Here is a 20,824-nt window from a genome sequence, read left to right on the forward strand (position 1 = left end):
TGTCCCATTTGCCATATTTGGACATGGTTTTTTTACTTTCCTACCCTTAGCTCTTTTCTTTATTTACCACCCAACCACCCATAACCCATTATATTCAATACTTTTCATTATTTAACTCATATATTCTTACCTCTATACAATAATTTTCATTATTTTAACTATATCCTTAATTTTCATGCCATTGTCCAAATGGGACACTTATTCGGAATAAGAGGGAGTATTATACAAACATTTGTCTACCTTCATACTTCTGCGATCCCAATCATTTGTTTACCTTTGATTAAAATACCCCTAACGATTAATATAAAAGGTAAACAAATGATTGAGATGAAAACAGTACCATGGTAAAATGAACCATATATTACACATTTATACACAATGAAACCATATATGATACAGATAATAAACCATATATTATACAAACATTTTGATTTATAATAATAAAATGGCCTGCTTCTTAAGCAAAAGTTGGTAAATGATAGCAACATTAAACTACAATCCCCTGAATCATTCTTCTATACAACATGCCATGCAAGTATGCAACTCATACCACTTGACACATAAATAACCAAATAACTCTAAGGGTAATTGACCTTGGGGTTGGATTGCATAGGTGCATTGGGTTTTCGACTCGAATTTTGAGATTTTCTGCAGGGTGACATTGGAAGTAAATTTACAATGCAGCTACATATATCGCCGAGTTTGAGGCATGTAACAGTTTTTCCTGGTAAAGGAGTAAGGGAATTTATCAAAGTAAAAGGCGGTTCGAGACGGTTTTCATGGAGGATGATCTTTTATTCCCTTCTTCTATTCACATTTTTGCTTCGGTTTGTGTTTGTTTTGACTGCTGTGGATACAATTGATGGTCATAAAAAATGTTCTTCCATAGGTAAGTTCTTCTCCTACATGATACCTAGTTGTTTTTATTTTTTATTATTTTTATTATTTTTTAAGAATTTTATGCTGATTTCGAAGGCGGGGTAGTCGTTTTCATCAACCTGTATAAGACGGTTTTACAATAATAATGAGTATATTTCATATATACCCAGTGGTGGAGCGATGGGGGCTTGGAGAGGCGGTCGCCCCTGCTGAGATTCGAAAATTTCGAAATTTTTAGTTAAAATTTTCGGATTTTTTCGAGGCCCCCTTATAATATTACCCTTTCGGCCCTGCTGACTTAAAATCTTGGCTCCTATATACCTACATTACCCTGGCACTCCCACATTGTCGTTTGATGTATGTCCAACACATAGAGTTTCCCGCACAACATGACACTTCGACACTTTATTTTAAGCCTAAAACTCAAAAAGTTTCACGGAAAATAACCGTATCCCACACTCTGACAGTCTGACACCGTGTTGTGTGTTGATGATTCAGGTTGTTTGGGGAAAAGAATAGGACCTCGGATTCTTGGAAATTCATCTCCTCCTAATGTAATCCTTCTTTCCGGCTTTTTTTTTTTTTTTTTCACTTCCTCTGTCAATATACAAGAGCAACTAACATACCCTTCTAGTTAAAGCCTAAGTTTTTAAGTTAATAATTTCAGATCCAAGAAGTAATATACCAAGTATTTGAAGAACCCGGTATGGTTGTCGATGACAGAAATCCAGCTGATGATGTTCCTCTGTCATTAGAAGAGTTTATGGCCGAAATGAAGGACAATATGCCCGATGCCAGAACATTCGCTCTCAAACTTAAAGCCATGGTATTGTATCTATACTCCCTAGGCATTCTGCTTTTGTCTTATCTACCCACTTGGGTATTACTTGACCCGTCTTCAACTTGTGACGGATATGCCCGCCTTCAATGAGACTTGCTGTGTATCTATACTCGGTACTAGACTATCTAGTGAATCTGTTTTACACGATGTTAGTGTGAAATAAGTCGTGCGTGAACTGGTTTCATGTCGGACTTCTGCTGTTATTTACGTTTTCAGGACCGCAAAACCATGTTCCTGAAATTTAATCGCGGTTAATATCATACTTTGACAGTTCGACTCTTAATTCACCTGTGTTCAATTGCATTTATAGGTAAACTACTTAGAGCAAAGGACAAGAACAGCCAAGATACAAGAATACCTATACAGGCATGTAGCATCAAGCAGCATTCCGAAGCAACTCCATTGTCTAGCCCTACGACTAGCTAACGAGCACATGACCAACTCAGCTGCACGTCTCCAACTTCCCAAACCCGAACTAGTCCCAAACCTTGTCGACAACTCGTTCTTCCACTTCGTCCTTGCATCAGACAATGTACTTGCATCATCAGTTGTCGCTACTTCTCTTGTTCGGAACTCTCTCCACCCTGAGAAAATTGTCCTTCATATCATCACTGATAAGAAGACTCACTCTCCGATGCAAGCTTGGTTTTCTTTACACTCTTTAGCGCCGGCTATCATTGAGGTTAAGGCTTTGCACCAGTTTGATTGGATTAGTAAAGGGAAGGTTCCTGTTTTGGAGGCTATGGAAAAGGATCAGAAGGCTAGGTCTCGGTTTCGTGGCGGGTCTCAAGCCATTGTTGCTAGTGACACTGAAAAGCCTAATGTTATTGCTGCAAAACTTCAAGCTATGAGCCCCAAGTATAATTCCATCATGAATCATATTAGAATTCATTTACCTGAGGTATGTTTATCTAAGCATTACTCGGTACCCAAAAAAAAAAAAAAAAAAAAATTATATACGGTCTGATACTTTGATTATATCATTAAATTTCGACACTACAAAGTCGACCTGTAAAATGTGGTTTGTAGGCTATCACGTACACGCGAGGGTTTACCCAGTGCGCACCGAAGGTAGCGGTTGCGGGTTCCCTCATAAAAAAAAAAAAAAAAAAAAAAAAAAAAAAAAAAAAAAAGTCCACCTATAAAATGACCCAAAACCTGTGTTGACCCGATCCTACCTGAACTCCGTTGGACGGTGAGTCTGTGACCCAAATCTAAAAATTTACGTACAAAAAATTTCCGACTCAAAATGATCCCAAATGACCTAGTTGAAAGTACATCGACGTTTGTCAACAAAGCCAAAATGGGCCTTCCGGTGTTTTTTCACCTTTGCTATTCCCGGAAGGACATCCATAACCGATCCAAACTCGAGATTTACGACCAGTCTAACCCGACCTGAGTGTAGAAAATACTCGGGCTTGGTTACATATATAAACAATCCTCTGTTTTATGACTTGTAACAGTTGTTTCCAAGCCTGAATAAGATTGTGTTCCTAGACGATGATATAGTGATACAAACCGACTTGTCGCCCTTATGGGACATTGACATGAACGGAAAGGTGAACGGAGCAGTAGAAACATGCCGAGGAGGCGATAAATTTGTAATGTCAAAGAGACTCAAGAACTATCTCAACTTTTCCCATCCTTTAATAGCTGAAAACTTCGACCGAGACGAATGTGCTTGGGCTTATGGGATGAATATCTTCGATTTGGAGGCTTGGAGAAAAACCAACGTCAGCCACACCTACTACCACTGGCTACAACAGGTAATACCACCTAGCGATGATTTTACCCGCTAAGCTACCTATTATTTTATTTTTATTTTTTGGCAGCCATAAAAATAGGTTCCTTATACAAAGCACACCTGCATCTCTAAGTCAGCTACCTATTATTTTATTGAAACAGAACTTGAAGTCCGACCTAAGTTTATGGCAGCTCGGAACATTACCACCGGGACTAATAGCATTCCACGGTCACGTTCACATCATCGATCCATTTTGGCATATGTTAGGGCTCGGATACCAAGAAAATACAAGTTTTGAAGAAGCTGAAAATGCCGGTGTAGTTCATTTCAATGGTAGGGCAAAACCTTGGCTTGACATAGCATTTCCACATCTAAGGCCATTATGGGCTAAATACGTCGACTTCTCCGACAAATTCATCAAAAGTTGTCATATGAGAGAAGCTTGAATTAGACATGGGGAAGACAATTGAAGGGTTGTCAGTTGTCTTGAACTCGAGCCCGAGCACGTCGAGATTGGGACTAAAATTCAGGGGATCATGCAAAGTTGAATGCATATACTAAAGGAGGTAAACTGAGGATAGAGTTTAGCTGTATGTAATGTACTTAAAATTTGCCTCCTTGATTTTGGAAATTTCCTTCTCATATTCTTTGAATTCACACCATACATAATATTACTATATAGATTGAAGCATTATTCACAATAATTGATCTGTGATTTTATTTAGACCCATCCTACAACTAAAACCTAAATTTACCAAATTCTTTTACATTTGTATCACTATTGCCATATCTCAAATATGTGAAAACACTTCAAAAGTTCGTATATGTTTTTGTGTCAAATGAGACGCAAGACCAGTAGAATAGAATATATGGTGGGGATGGGGAATTCGAACACGTGACCTATTGTCACGATACTCACTACAGTCTCATACCGACCGATAAAAGTGGTCGGTAATATAGGAAATCCGTCGGTAAATTACATTACCGAACGAATTTTTGAACTTTCCAACCAAGGTAAATCGATTAGTAAAATTACCGACTGATAAGGGGGGGGGGGGGGGGGGGGGGGGGGGCGGAAAACACATTCCGGTCAATACCTAAAAATGTTGACTTGTCAACATAGGTCGGGGTCGGTCGATAATTACCTGACCGACCAACGCGGAACCCTAAAAATATTTTTACCGACAGATCGGTCAGTAATGCTTGTTACCGACTGACTTTACTTTCAGTTGGTACGAGAAGACCTGTTTCTTGTAGTGACCTCAGTCAAAAAAAAGGAACGTGAAGCTTAAAAAATTAAAACATTCCAAGTGGAGAATGGACCACAAAACCTAAAAAGGTCCACAAAATACAGCGTAGCACGCACCATTAGAACATATCATACGCCCACAATTTTACCAATAAACAATATGGCATGGGCAAAATCCTCAATACAAATTATAGGACGAAGCTTCTGCTACTGTACACCATGCACTACTTACTCATAATTCACGTGTTAGTAAATTTAGTTATCTTGTCCATGTTATTGGAGTTTGAATTGTACACAATTTAACAACTTTTCCACAAAGCAAACCTACTCCCACTATCCAAATGATAATTACCCATAAATTATGTCAGGTGATAATAACGCCACTCGGAAATATAATTGTCGCTCAGATGACACCTTAGACAAGTTAAGCTATTAAGATAAACCTCTTAGGAGGAGTGGCGGAGTCGGGATTTCCCGTTACGGGGAAAAAAAACACAGCGGGGGCGAAAGTGTAATTTTATAAGGCGAACTTGGAAAAAGTTCGAAAATTTAACTAAAAACTTCGGAATTTTTCATTTTCAGTCACTAAGGGCCATCTCATTGAAGTTCAACGGTTAGCATACACAAAAGTCAACAATTGACATCCCATAAAATGAAGTTTGTTAGTAAGACTTCAGCAAAACAGATTGACTAAAATAACAGAACAACAAAAGATAGGACAAGTTGAAAGAGTTGATGATGATCACGAACCCGAATTATGACTAACGAGACTAGATTGCCTGATTAAGCGACTGGTGGTCGAAGCGCGTGATCCTGAGATGTGTCGACTTGAGCAGGAGGCATGAACTGCCACATCGCAACTCCAGGGTATCCCATAAATGGTACCAACTTGCCGGGTGCTTGAGGAGGTGGGCCGAATGCAGCTGGGATCGGAGCGTGGGGTGGGAAGTATCCGGGTTGGGTGTTTGCTGTTTTCAGTTGCTGCTCTAGCTTGTCCTTCTCGGTCTTCAGCCTCTGCTTCTCGTCACGCAGCTCATTCTTCTCAGCCTAAGGAAAAAAGAAATTTAAATCAAAATTAGGACATTATTTATCCAATTAGTCAGAGACGGGTCAAATATGCTTAAAGTGGTGACATTTTTGGGCCCCACCATGCAACTTGTTGCTTGTCTTATGCTTAACGTGGGCGGATATTTGGCTCGTCTATAACTACAGACGGATATCTCCCGTCTATAATGAGAATTTGCGTTATTCATCCTTTGTGACTCTCGAAAAATCTCTTGTAAGACAGTTTTACACTAAAATAATATGGTGATATTGCCACGGAGCGGTTGAAAGACCTCCGGCATTAAGTATATCCCTAAGAGATACTGTAAAATAATCCCGTAAAGAAAGGCCATTGAAAGATGCAACGAGAATAGCTAGCTACCTTCAATTCCTTAATTTTCTCTTGTAGACTTGAGTTAGAGTCTTTCAACTTCTGGGATTCGGTTCTTAACTGCGTCAGCATTCGGACAGCATCGTTCAAAATGGCTGCCTTGTCAGTCTTAGGTGCCCTACCAGGTTCCAGTATAGTGCCTAACTCCACAAACCTAAGCATGATTAAAAAGCAGTGGTCACATACAAAACACATGCATATCGGCCCGCAAGTACATTTGAGGTATAAAAGGAAAGTTTACTTGTCGTTGAGGCGGTCCCTACGTGCCTTCTCTCTACAAGCTTTAGAGCTAGACGGACCACAAGAATCAGATCTCCCTCTGTGATACGAAAACTAATCAACTTCAGTGAAAATAAGTTATGAGTCGAAATTGCGACAAATAATAATAATACACAGTAAAAGCATCAAATGTCGCTTAAGATGCTCCAAATGCACAGATACAGTAAGCTCGAGTGGAATAATTTTGAAAAGAAAATAGTCAAGCACAAGTAAATCTCTCAAATGAACAGTCTACCCACAAACGGGAATCATATACGATTTTGCTTTGTAAAACATTTTACATAAGATATCCCACTCAATCTCACTGTCTTCTCAAGACAATGCATATTGATGTCAAGGATCCATAATCAAAAGGGTATCGATTCTCACGGTCTAGGAACAGACTAATTCCGCACTGCATAGTCTCCGTAAAAACACATAAGATTAAGAATATATACCTCTTCTTTGAGGTATTCTCCTTGGTCCCCACAGAGTCTCCGTAATTTCCATCTAATTCCGCACTGCAGCAATGACAAGGTAAATCAAAGCTCATGAGAAGTGCAAAACAAAAGGAATCAAGCTTCAAAAATTGCAAAGACAAGCATATCTACATCAATCGCACGCCACGTTCTCACACCCAAGTAACTTAACTAAGAAACTGTTAACACCGCCTTTCAGCATTCTAAATTCGGTGACAGACTCAATTTTACAGGTCATTAAGTACATTAACGGTCGTACATGTTGATTCATGTCTACGACCTCAAATCAATTTGGGATTAAAGCTCTCTAACCGTATTTTGACATGGTATTATATCTAGACAGAGAAAACCGATCGTGTGTCATTCATAGCTCACAGCAGTACAGCTAAAACATCATCAATGTGGCAAATAAAAACTACTTGCAGAATGCTGCAGTTTAGCTGACATCCTGCACACGTCGGTGAAACCGGATATGATAAACTCCATACTAAACTTATTGTAACTACTTCGTATAACAAAACTGCTGAGGTATTAACATGGATTTTCTCTCACAAGTATATGATCATAAAGCATCAACATTCCTAAAACAAACCTACCAATTTCAGTCATCAGGGTAACTTTGTTTATGATCCCTCTAAATAAACGTTTGAAAACTATTGACTGAGACGGAAGGAGCAATTCTTTACTTCTATGCATTATCTTAATGCTAAACATTAAAACTATAGTTACTCTATCTCGATCATCTGTTTACCTTTTTCTAAAATTCCCTCTATAAGAACGTTCGTAAGCAATTGACTGGGACGGAAGGAGCACTTCTATGCATTATCTTAATTGGAATAATTGATTAACAATGAAAATTAACAATCGAAAAAAGGGCACACGCCAAAATATATAAAAAAATTAAAAAATTACTCACTCGGTCTCAATCATTAGCCTCCAATAAAATACAGTTAAACAAATGATTAGGACGGAGAGAACACATTGATTGATTGATTCAATCCCCTCAAAACATCGAAAATATTCAGAATTTAGTCACATAAATCACATACTCCGTATATAAAATATCGTAATAAAAAAGTTAAACAAATGATTGAGACCGAGGGAGTAACACATTGATTCATACCTATCAGAACATCCAAAAGATTCAATCTTTAGTCACATAAATCACACATAGATAAAAATTCATGCAAAATTAAAAAACCCAAATCATAACCAAAAATAATAAAAAAAATTGATTAAAAGAATTAAAATTAATTAAGAAAGTTAATTACCTAAGATTAAAAGCAGAGGCATTAAAGGGTTGAAGAGGGTAATTAAAGGCAGAATTAGGGGAAGTAAAATTGCAATCAAGAACAAAATTTTCGTCCATTAAAGAATTGCAATCATACAACAAAAAATCTGGGTTTTCTTCAGACATCTCTCAAGAAAATTGCAGTAAAATTCAGGGGAATTGATTGAATTTTCCGGCAATAATAGAGAGATGAAAAATGGTGGGTGTTTTTTGTTTTTTTTTTTTAAATTATTGAATAAATGTTTGGATTTTGGGTGTGTTGATAAAATTGATGTTGTTTTATTCAGGGAAGATTGGGAATTGGGAAGGGAGAAAAAGTACGACGAATGTGTGACTTGTTGATGTTGTTTATAGGAAATAAATAATGGGAGATTGTGTTTGATGTCTGACCATATAAGTAGCCTGACTTGTACGAGTAGAGTTAGACTTGGTAGAACTAAGCCGACTTGAATGACACGACTCGAATAATTAACTTTATCTGTAAGTTTAAGAGATTTAATTTAACTTGGTCTGCTCTGAGAAAAGATTCTCTTTATTTCTTGTCCATTACGTCTAATAAAATCATATTCATATTATATATTATGAAGTACGGAGTATATATATATTTCATTATCCATTACTTCTATTGATGACCGTTAGATCGTTTTAAGAAATAATCTTAATCTTTTAAAAGAAATGAAGAGGAGAAGTAATAGAGAGGATCCAAATTACTCGTATTATTAACCAATGGCTATTGTTTTCAACGAAACTCATAAATGCAAAATGATCTAACCTAACACACAACTCGGATGATTGCAAACTCGAACATGAATTGATTGACCTGATTGTCTTATTTGCTAGGTTTCGACTAGTTGGTGGTAAGGTGAGTAACTAAGTATGTGATCGGTACGTAGATGGAGATGAGGTTTAGTAGGGGTTGGATTTGGAATCGAGTATATGTGGATCAGTGGATGGTTTGTTGTAGGTTTGAGTATTCTCTGTTTATAAGGTGTTGATTTTGTGTTTTACTCGTATTTCTTTGTTCATTTTATTTCACAGTTTGTTTAAAGTGTAAAGTATGATTTAGAACAAAATAATACACAATGTGTATGAAATAGATGAAGTATATCGCGGTATGTATGTTACAAAAACAAAAGTTAGGGTAAGTACCTTTGTGAAATTGTTATCATGATATCCTGAATTTATGATTTGGTTAATCTTTTAATTAGCACCCAAAAAAGTTATAATTAGACTTTAGTGTTGATATAGTGGGTATAAATTTCAAAAATATATAGATTATAATACGATTACCTATGACTTTATTACATGTACGGAGTATAAATGCATTTATAATTAAAATAAGCGACATTTATAATTTATATATACGTATTATTGGTTGCATTTAAAACCAAATCAAACATTTACAAAGATAGTTTCACACAAATACATGTATAAAATCACTTGTATTTTAGTTTTATAATTGAGTAAGTCTCCTGAGAGACGGTCTCTTAATAAGCTTTATTGAGAGACCATTGTACAATTTTAAGAAAAAGTAGTACTAAAAGTAATAAAATAGGTACAAATCATGATTAATAATAAAATGGGTACATTTATTATGTAAATAGGTACGAAATTACTATGTCACGATCAATAATAAAAAGGGTACGAAATACAATTAAAAGGGTACGAAAGATTGGTCTCTCAATAACTTAGTGAGAGACCGTCTCTCCCGAGTTTTAGTGTTTATAATTTTATGATATTTAATACTCCATCCAGCTTTTCTATATACTCATTGGGTGCACATAAATACACTCACAAAAACTATTCGGACACACCAATTATAAGTAATGGGGGAAAATATCCCTAATTCTATTATAATAACTGTATTTGAGAGACTGGAAATTAAAGGGCAAATTAGTCATATGAAATATAAAGAGAGTTCTCGGGACATTTTGATGGTGTATTTAAGGCTACCCTACTTATTTTAAGCATTAGATTTGTAATCTTGTTGGAATATATGATGCATTTTTATGTTTTTTTTTGGATTAATTGATGAAAACACCCTTTAATGTTGCACTTTTTAAAACTTAACACCTTATAAAAAGTTCTTTAAAACTTAATATCTTAATGTGCATTTCATTTACATTTTAGTACCTTAAATGGTTTTAGGCAAAAAAAAAAATGGAATATTCCAACCATTTTTTAAAAACATGACGACGTATTTATGTTGCACTTCGTTCACATTTTTAACCTCTTTCCTTCCCTCTTATAAATACAAGTCACGGTTGATTCATTCTCGATAGTATTTCACAGTTTTTTTTTACCCAAATCCACTTAAAATATCAAAATGTGAATAAAGTGTATATTAAGGTATTAAATTTTAAAAACTTTTTTATAAGTTATTAAATTTTAAAAAGTGCAATATTAAAGCGTGTTTTCATCAATTGATTTTTTTTTTCTTTAAAAGGGTTTGAAACCAGTGGGAGGACAAATCAAGTGAAGAGTAGGGATGGCAATGGAATCCAGATCCTGCCCAGATCCTGGGATCCAGATCCTACGGACCGGATATGGATTGCAATATCTTAGATCCAGTGGATAAGGATATGGATATGGATCGTATGGTCGAGATCCAGATCCTACCCTTAGATCAATTTTTATTTCATTTTCTAAAATAATAAGTTAAGTTAAACAAAATATTAAACTATATGCTTTATTTTTGTAATATATTTTCATAAATCAAATATGATTTTTACTAATTAACATTTTTCGGTTAAAAGAAATATTTTTTAGTGCTATTGTAATTTAATAAGACTTTATTTTCATGATTTTAAAATTTTAGCTTCACTATTTGTATCTAATAGAGAAAAATATTAGGTTGCATCGCAATAAAATCCAAAAATTAATATTTTCATATTTTAAAAGGAATTTTTCTTTTACTATCAAAAGGATATGGATAGATCCTGATCCAGTCCAGATCCTGCGGATCGGATATGGATATGAGAATTTCAGATCCTGTAAATATGGACCGGATCTGGATCTTATAAGATCCTATCCAGATCCTATCCATTGCCATCCCTAGTGAAGAGACTACTACTGGCTTTCAAATCATTAGAGAAGGGTAGATATTCATATACAGTAATGTTTATGGTGGTTTTTAAGTGCGTGGCTAAATGTAGACGCTTCACATGGGTCTCTTTTAAGGGTAGTGGTAGCTCTTTAAGCACAAGTTATTGACAAATGTGCATGTGTATATGGTCAATAGGATAAAAGAACTTGATTCTCATGATTGAAAGGCCAATAACCCTGGTTTTCATCGGCTGTTCTTAAGTTCAATAGGCAACTAAACACTAGCATCATATTGTGAGGTACAACATTGAGGTCAATCATAATGTCTTGTCAATCCATTTTCCTTTAATCTAAAGATTGCGAAGATGAAAATATTGCTAATACTGCTACTTAAAAGACGATTTTTTATTGAGTTATTGAAAATTTGTTTTTATTGGAAAATGATATATACAGCCTTTTAAGATTTCAAAAGAGTAAATAGAGGCATAAATCAAGTTTTAATGACATTAATATACGCTACATTTATCTTACATTTTTATTTTAATTCCACTTTAAAAAATGCATTTAATTTTTTATTTACAACTCTAAATATGTTTTTAGTAATCATTTTCTTATGGATCTTGACTTAAAGAGACTTGACACATATTTTCGGAAAGAGTGTACTGGTCTAATTTTGTCATTGTATTGATTGAGACCCTTTTATGAGTTAACCATGTTTTATTCTTATTAATATTATTATAAATAAATAGTTGTAAAGAAGCGTTAATCAAACCCATATTTTCTAATTCCAAAATACACCTAACGTTTATGTAGCCCAATAACCAAACCCGTAACCCAACCCATAACACCATTTGGCTTCCCAATAATGTCTATATGCTCTTCATCTTTTGCAACTGATTATAAATGCTTTTTTAAAATGTAAACAGAGTCATGAGGGCAATATATTATTAACGAATTTCGAACACATTCATAACTACCATCTTTCAAGACTTTATTAGTTAAACTGCTTGACATCTATGAATTTTATACCCAGCAAATTGGTTAACCGGGTCCATCGGTTTGGGTCAGTTTAGGATTCTCAAGAATTCGGGCAAGATCGGGCTAGGTTGGATCATTTCCATTTTCAGGTTAACTATTATCAAGTTATAAATGGATATAATTAGTGTGAACAATAAACATTCGGATTATGTCAACACAAAATTTCATTGAAGACGGGCGATATCCGTCACAAGCTTGTGACGGATACCGTTTCCTCTTACAAAATGCCCATTGAGAGCTGAGTGAGAAGCACATGGAGGGTGCCCAGTGCCCACCTTGTCTCCTCTCCTTTTTTTGTGAGAGGTCACAACTCACAAGCTTGTGACGGGAATAGCCCATCACAAGCAAGACTAGCTGTTATTAGACCTGTACTCGGGCCGGGCTGGCCAGGTCAAACCCGGGCCAGGCCAGGGGGAAGGGGCGGGCTTGGCCGGGCCGGGCCGGGCTGGTATATGCTTGACCCGGGCCAGGATAAGAGGCAGGCTAAGGCCGGGCCGAGCTGACGGGCCTTACCGTTTTATTTTTTTATTTTTTATTTTTGCTAAAATGGCAAGGCCAAGGGGGCCGGGCCGAATTTCGGAGACCGAGCCGAAGGCGGGGTTAACGGCGGGCTAAGGCCGGGCGGAGTTCAGCGGGATCATAAAATAACGGGCAGGCATGAATGCGGCCAGGTCACCATGACGATGGCCAGCTCTAGCTGTTATGTCAATTTTATTCAAATTACAACTCAGATTTTCAGTTCAGGTAATGGGTTGAGTACGGGCCCGAAACCGGGTCTATCGAATTGTACGTGTTATAGAAACTACGGTAGATATTGGTCGGTCCTTTTCACGTGACGAGCACATACATAGTCCCGTCCAACTCCATGAAAATTCCGAAATTTCGTTAGAAAATTCAACAATCTTTTTAATCAACCTTTTACCATTAGCGTATGCGCGTCAACTTTTTCATCATCTTTCAAACAATTAACTCGTACTTTGGTAGATCTGCACAAAATTTCTCATTTCCATCATTCAATTTTTATCTTATTTTTATTTTTTTTTTTAATTTCAAATTTTCCACCCAAAAAATCTGCATAAACAAACAAAAAACGCCAACTTTTCTTGATAAAAAACGTTTATTTCTGAATTTTCAATTAATTTTCTCAATTGGGTTCTTCTTAATTTTGGCAATAATCATATTATCTTACCCTAAATTGCTCATATTTTGACACTTTTTGGGTGGAGTTTAGCCAAATTGTTGCAATTTGGTGCAATTTGGCTAAATTATGTTGTGAATTGAATTGGGTTTGATTTAATTTTGCAAAAAGATAAAAAACTTTCGGTTAATTTTGTAGAAAAATGGGTAATTAATTAGGGTTTATCATTGATGAAATGAGAAGTATTAGTATTTCTTCAAATGATGCAAATAAAATATGTGGGAGTTTGGTTTGTGTTTGTTGTTGTATTTTGTGGGGGTTTGGGAAGATCATTGGATGATAAGGAGGTAATTAATGGAGTAATTTCTGGGTTTAATCTTGTTTCAGCTGCTCAACAATCAGATAAAACTTTGGTATGGCGATTTTCTTCTCTTTTAGCTAGCTATTAGTTGGAATATCCTAAGACGGGCATTATCTGTCTTAAGTTTAAAACGGGTTAAATTGCACCACATTTAGATATATGAGATAAGCTTTTTGTTAGTCTTTAGAATTATGTTTTTGTTCCGTCTATGTATTTAACCCCGTTTTAAATTTAAGACGGATATGCGTGTCTTAAGGAATGTGTGTATAGCTAATGAAGTTTACTGTACTGTTGATTATTTTGTTAATTAGGTTGATGAGGTGGTTCGGAGTTATTGATTTAGTAGATTAGTGAAGTTTATGGAATTTTTCGATGATATGTTTTTGGTGTAATGAGAGTATGATCTAAAGAACCATATGGTAGCTTAATGTTTTCAGCGAAGGGTGTTACTTTGATAGGATGGTGTTTTTGTTAGCTAAGTGCCTTTGGAGGGTTAAAATCGAAACACAGTGCATGTTTTATGGTATAGCAGGCTGTACTCGACTATTCGGGACATGTCTGACCATGAGGTGTTTGGTATTTTGTTATATAGATGAATATGTTGTGGTAAAGGACGCGGGGAACGCTGAGGTGATAGATAGGTTGTTTGGAGCCTTAGCACGAGGCACTGGGAGGGGGTATTCCTTGTCGGAAAGAGGCACATATTTTCCGTAGTTGAAATTGTAAGAACCATATTTATAATATATAAACACTAGATAGATGCATCTTAACCTAAAGCATCTTAGCATCATGTTAGATAAAAGCAATTGCTTGGGGATACGATACGACTTTTTTCATAAGAAGTTTGAGATAGGCTAGAAATTAGGGAGGCACTAAGAGGTGTGCCCCAATCCCCTGAGTGCTCCTCAGCTGCGCCCCTACTGAAATAGCATTGCCGTAAGAGAATAGCCTTCTGCTTTGTTGCACCATTACGTCAGGTGCGTTTTCAGTGTTGGATAAACATCTTCAGTCTACACAGAGAAATGAACCATCTTTCTTGAAATATGCAGATACGTCTAACACTTAAAGTTGTGCATGTATACATGGTTTATAGCGCTCCTCTTGTTTGTATATCTCAATTTACAGTTATGAGGCAACCTCTAGGATTAGTAGTTGGCACACCTGGCAGGCATACAAATCCCGAACCTAAGGATCGTCAAGAATGGAGATAGCCAAAAATTAGAACTATATAACCCCTCGTAAAAAAAAAACAGCAACAATGATAGGTAGCTCTGAAACTTAGATTGCAAAAGTGATCTAAATTTATGTTGGCGAGTATAGGTTAAAAGCAGGTGCCAAATAATGTACAAGTGTTATGAAAGTGGACTTCAGAGCTGAGTTTGTGGTGACTTTCTAAGGAGAACTAGGAACACAGTTTTTGGATGATGTGTCTGAACATCACTTTTCGATTCAGTTATCGAGAAATAAGTCTATTCACTTCTTAGAGTTGATATTTATGTAGTCCAACCCTAAAGCTTGAGACTGATTTCTTAGTTGCAGTTTTCTTGAAGAGTGGATATTTATTTATTTCTTAGTTGCAGTTTTCTTGAAGAGTTGTAGAGACTGATTTCTAGTTGGTTAAAATAAAGTCCGCATCATCCATTCTGGCCTCTCTCTTTTTTTTATTTTATTTTTTATTTTATTTTTTTTACCTTTAAGAAATTGAATAGGCCATGACATTACCCGATCACGCTGCTCTAAAGTCATATATAGTCCTCAGCTCCAGAAAGTGCAAGTGCATTGAGGCAGAGGCTTAGGACGACGAGACAAGAGGCAAAGTGAAAGCGTATTTATAACTTACTTCATTTACGTTCGAAAATAACCCTGTTTTGGTTCTTATTAAGGAGGCTTACAATTCAAGGGGAAAAACTTGATACAAAGAGGTAGTCAGAAGGGTAGAACAAGAGAAAATAACGAATAAATATGATAACTGCTTAATCATGTAGTGGGTGCGCCTATGGTGCACCTCATAGACATTCTGCTGCCGATAGGTCCTTGAGGCATTTTTTAAGGTGGGTGTGTGGTTGTCGATTTGCAGCAACACACCAACACCTATTTAACCATTTCGAAATTTTCTGCAAGGTCAAATAAACTTTCTGCCTACGTCTAAGAAATGGCTACAGCTGCTTGTTTCACTTTTTTTCTATTTATAACTTGTTGCTGCTGGAATGCCATGGCAGGTGGAGGTATTAGAAAAGAATTGCCGTCTTGAGTTATTGCTTTTGAAGCGAATTTATGAAGATCTTGGTTTCACTATTCCAGAAACTTCAAGCAGTTTATCAGGAAAAAGTATTCATGGTCAGGCTTTAACAGAGGAGGATGTTCAGAAAGCTCTTAGCTTTCTGGATCCACAGATTAAGCAAAGCATTTACAAGTGTTTAAGGGATAACTATGTTATCAATCCGGTTTCTGGTGAAGAAGTTGGTTGGTTACAGAAACATCTGCGGTTCGTAATGCCTAAACCCAATCCAACAGCTAATTCAAGGAGACAATTGGCTGAAGCTCCTTCACCAGCTCCTGCACCTGCTCGAGCTTCTTCTCCAAGACCTTCTGGCTCTAAAAAATCTGGTTTAAAACGGAAGGCCCCAGCTCCAGTAGATACTTTTGTGATTCCAATCCCGGTTCCCAGAGATTCTCCATCACTTGATAAAGACGTTGCAGATAGTGGGTCAGACACAACAGGAGACCATCATAATAACAATCAAACAACAATAATTATTGTGGTTGCTGTTACTGCTGTTGGCACATTTGTTTTTGCAACAATCCTATTTCTTTGCTGTCGGAAAGCTTTCGGTGAAGGTTCAGGTCTTGATCATAAGGATGATAGGCCACTTCTCAGACTAAGCATGAGCGAATTTTCTGTTAGCGGTACAGTTCTATTGTACTACTAACGATCTCCATCCCGTCAATATTGTCTCCTTAGACCTTGGTGTCAACCAATGTCAACTTTGACCATCATTTTCTCCAATTAAATTTATCAAAACAACTATTTGTATCCTAGAAGATCATTTTTCAAAAATTGTGACGATGATATTTTGTGAGAAAAAAATCACTTTAGAGTTGAATTAGTTGACCACCATGGTCAAATGGCGACAATAAACATGGAATGGACGGTTGAAATTTCGTTTCGGTGCTCAAATTTATTTCTGTATTATCTGTTTATAGCAGACTGACATTAGGCACTTAACATGCAGATTCTCCATCAAAAACTTGGGTGTTGGGAAATGCCGATGACAAAGAAAAGATTAGCAATCAGTTTTACTCTAACAACTCCCCTGGGACTATAGGAGGTGTATCTTCAGAGGGTGCTGCCATGGAATTCTCAACTGGTGTGAATGCATCATCTTCAGCTCTTAAGCCTCCTCCAGGAAGGACTGGTATTGGTGGACCCTCTCCCGGATTCTCCCCTTTGAAGCCGCCCCCTGGAAAGGAAGGCACCTTTCTGCATGTGCCCATGAAGCCATCTTCTGGGATGGGTGCTCCACCACCACCACCACCACCACCGCCTCCAAAGCTGCCAGCTGCTCCCCCTCTCCCTCCTCCTAAAAAGGCTGGTCCCCCACCTCCACCACCACCAGGTGGAAAGCCTGGAGGTCCTCGTGCACCGCCCCCTCCAAAGGGTGGTGCACCACCTCGACCCCCACCAGTTTCCGTAAAAGCTGGCAGCAGTGCTGCTGATGACAATGGTTCTAAAACAAAGCTAAAACCATTCTTCTGGGATAAGGTTATGGCCAACCCTGACCATTCTATGGTCTGGGATCAAATTAAGTCGGGCTCTTTTCAGTAAGTATCCTACTTGCCTTGCTTAATCACATGTGTTTATTTGGTCAATGATGTAGTAATGTAGTAGTTATAATATTTCTTTTAAAATTGCAGATTTAATGAGGAGATGATAGAATCACTATTTGGGTATGCTGCTGTGGAGAACAAAAGTGAGAAAAAGAAAGATACCGGTGATGTCCAACAAGGGCCGCAATTCATTCAACTTATAGATCACAAGAAAGCGCAAAACTTGTCCATCCTTTTACGAGCTCTGAATGTGACGACAGAAGAAGTTCGTGATGCGCTTCTAGAAGGTGAATTTCCCACCTTAATTTTTTTCTAGAAAAGGGGAGGGAGGGATGAGGGAGGGTGTTTAATGGGGAATCTAAAGTAACCGTGAGCCAAGTTTGTTAGTGTTGTCGTTTCCGTATGCTGTCTTGCACACGAGAGCATTAGACCAACACATTCACTATGTAATTTAATAAAATATATGCAAGGATTTGAGTTAGTCTCATATACGAGTTCTGAAACAAGAGACTATTTATTTGATTAAATTATAGGTGACGTCTGAGACGTGTTATCCTCTCGATTTCAATTACTTATCTGGCATTCTCCTCTCTATTTGGGTATTATTCCTTAGATTGTGTTGTTTTCCATCTTTGGTAGGGAGTGTGCTTCCTTCTGAGCTTCTGGAGACGCTGTTAAAGATGGCTCCTACTGCTGAAGAGGAATTGAAACTGAGACTTTTTACTGGGGAGACTTCTCAACTCGGCCCAGCTGAGCGTTTTTTGAAGGTTATGGTGGAAATCCCATTTGCCTTTAAGCGAATTGAGGCATTACTCTTTATGGGTACTCTTCATGAAGAATCTACAACAGTTAAGGATAACTTAGCAACTCTAGAGGTGAGTGTTCTCGAGGTTTTAGTCAATATTCCCCTTCCAATAATTTACATAAAATCCTAATTGATCCATTGTAGCCAAAAGTTTACGTTTCTTTTTGGGAATGCTTTTTTTGGGTGGAGAATTAGTGTGGGACTCTCTAGCCCACTTCTATACAACTTCAGATGTATGTGTCGTCTGCATTATTGGGATTTGTAAAAAGTCTTGAGCAAAATCGCAGTCTTAAACTCTTAACCGGATGCTACTTGACATTTGCTGAGCAGGCGGCTTGCAAGGAACTCAGAAGCTGTCGGCTTTTCCTCAAGCTCTTAGAAGCTGTGCTTAAGACAGGTAACCGCATGAATGACGGAACAAATCGGGGTGGGGCCCAAGCATTCAAGCTGGACACACTCTTGAAACTGGCAGACGTCAAAGGGACAGATGGCAAGACGACTCTTCTCCATTTCGTGGTTCAAGAAATAATACGGTCTGAAGGCGTGAGAGCTTCCCGTGCTGGCCGAGAGAGCAAGAGCATGTCCAGCATTGTTTCAGAAGATCTTTTGGAAGATGTTGTGGATGATTCTGAGGAGCATTATCGAAGTCTCGGCCTTGAAGTTGTCTCGGGAGTGGGCGCCCAGCTTCAAAATGTCCGAAAAGCTGCATCTCTGGATTCTGACAGCGTGGCAAGAACAATTGCCAAACTTGGAAGTGGTTTGCTTAAAGCAAAGAATTTTCTCAACAAAGAGATTGAGGACATGGACGAGCAGGACGGATTTGCTAATTCCCTGAAAAGCTTTGTAGACCATGCCGAGGCTGACGTTATGAAGTTATTGGAGGAAGAAAAGAGGATTATGGCTCTTGTTAAGAATACAGTTGATTACTTCCATGGAAACACCGGGAAGGAAGAAGGTCTGCGATTGTTTATTATAGTTCGGGATTTCTTGATAATACTGGAGAAGGTATGCCGGGAAGTAAAAGCGAGACCCAAGTGGCCCAGCAAGGCCCCAAAAAGGGAACCTCCTGCTCGGCAAACATCTACAGAGACTCCTCGTACTCCATTTTCTCCTGATTTTAGAAACCGGCTTTTCCCGGCTATAGCAGAGCGACGGATGGAAGGTTCCAGTTCCGATGATGATTAGTCAGATGTTATTTTCGTGTTTAGATAGGTATGTCATATGTTTTTTTTTGGTGCAATAGGTATGTCATATGTGAACTAATAGCTCTCATCACTCTCTTGATAGGGAGTATTGTATGAGACGGTTTCTGACCTATATCTTTGTATTACTCAATTAATTATATTGGTTGATTAGTTGGTCTCACGTGTAAAATTGTCTCATGTTAACCTTTTTTTTTTTTTGTGTTCTTTTAACACAAAATCTTATCGAAGACGGCACCTATCCGTTTAATTGATCGAATGAGAGTATCTCATTGAAGACGGCACCTATCCGTTTAATTGATCGAATGAGAGTTTGGATATGTACGACGATCCAAACCAACAAATTTATGCCTATTTAATTTAATTGTTGCAAATAAGGTTTATACATAAGGCCCCAAGGTAAATGAGATTACAAATTCTTATTTAGCGGTTTTAAGTGTTTAACGGATCTAAATCGACACGTATATCTGGTTAGTAATGAACATTAATTAGTGTTCAATTCAATGTAATTTTCCCTTTTTTTTGGGTTCTGCTTTTTCACATACGCATTTTACTCTTTCACATACGCATTTGACAATTATATCCTTGTCATTTTTTTCCTCCCTCACTCAATTAATTCCCTTAATTTTATTCATCTCCCTTCCCTTTGCCTCCCTCGGACAATCCTTCCAACCTCACTCCGGTAGACCAGTGCTCCGACCGACCTCGATTTCCCCTTTCTCTGACTACCCTTGTCCGGCTTCCCCGTCAAACGAAAGAGCAAAAGATAATTATTGTCTGCATGGGTCAATAAAGATGATAAAGTCCTATAAAAATGAATCTGATAAAATCTGCATGGGTCAATCTATGATTTTTGGTACAACATCCAACAGGTAATTAATGGTTGTGTGGTTATACTCAACATTTGCCTTTACACATGTTGCCAGTTGCAACAAATTCTCACATCCAATTTTTAAAAAATCCATGGGAGTAAACATCCAAATTGGAATATCATGCATTACTGCCTCATTGATCAATTCTCAACGCATCATGTGGCGACTGATATTTTGTCAAAGAAATTGACAATCGCCATTGTTTATAACTCGAGATTGGGTTGTTTAATGTTACTGATATAAACTTCATAATTTTTACTTACAGTCTTCCCACAATAGTAAACCCTAAATGATAATAATTGATAAACAACTAAACATATTAATTTCTAATGCTAAATCCGATACTTTCAACAAAACAT

General features: G+C 37.3%; 3 protein-coding genes across 6 annotated transcripts; 2 read left to right on the forward strand and 1 right to left on the reverse strand.

Annotated features, from left to right (window-relative positions):
- Positions 1–551: 551 nt before the first annotated feature.
- On the forward strand, positions 552–4,165 carry LOC141646919 (putative galacturonosyltransferase 12). The gene is made up of 6 exons (XM_074454921.1): positions 552–889; positions 1,378–1,433; positions 1,547–1,705; positions 2,031–2,621; positions 3,184–3,486; positions 3,626–4,165. The coding sequence occupies exons 1-6, from the start codon at positions 679–681 to the stop codon at positions 3,908–3,910; spliced, it is 1,605 nt and encodes a 534-aa protein (XP_074311022.1). The 5' UTR covers positions 552–678; the 3' UTR covers positions 3,911–4,165.
- Positions 4,166–5,281: 1,116 nt separating this feature from the next.
- LOC141646920 (transcription factor ILR3-like) lies at positions 5,282–8,544 on the reverse strand. The gene is made up of 5 exons (XM_074454922.1): positions 8,157–8,544; positions 6,865–6,927; positions 6,390–6,467; positions 6,140–6,302; positions 5,282–5,760 (listed from the first exon to the last, which is right to left on the reverse strand). Exons 1-5 carry the CDS (start codon positions 8,300–8,302, stop codon positions 5,497–5,499), a joined length of 714 nt encoding a protein of 237 aa, XP_074311023.1. The 5' UTR covers positions 8,303–8,544; the 3' UTR covers positions 5,282–5,496.
- A 4,499-nt stretch (positions 8,545–13,043) lies between these two features.
- On the forward strand, positions 13,044–19,765 carry LOC141646923 (formin-like protein 3). Of its 4 annotated transcripts, none has more exons than XM_074454926.1 (7): positions 13,094–13,810; positions 15,978–16,665; positions 16,992–17,580; positions 17,674–17,873; positions 18,226–18,461; positions 18,722–19,603; positions 19,635–19,765. In XM_074454926.1, exons 1-6 carry the CDS (start codon positions 13,658–13,660, stop codon positions 19,574–19,576), a joined length of 2,721 nt encoding a protein of 906 aa, XP_074311027.1. In that variant the 5' UTR covers positions 13,094–13,657; the 3' UTR covers positions 19,577–19,603; positions 19,635–19,765. The 4 variants fall into 4 exon arrangements, with proteins under 4 accessions (XP_074311026.1, XP_074311027.1, XP_074311029.1 ...); XM_074454928.1 differs by having other exon boundaries at positions 13,101–13,810; positions 15,978–16,602; XM_074454925.1 differs by having other exon boundaries at positions 13,044–13,810; positions 18,722–19,765.
- Positions 19,766–20,824: the final 1,059 nt, after the last annotated feature.

This window comes from Silene latifolia, chromosome 3, assembly GCF_048544455.1.
Source record: "Silene latifolia isolate original U9 population chromosome 3, ASM4854445v1, whole genome shotgun sequence".
NCBI lineage: Eukaryota > Viridiplantae > Streptophyta > Magnoliopsida > Caryophyllales > Caryophyllaceae > Silene > Silene latifolia.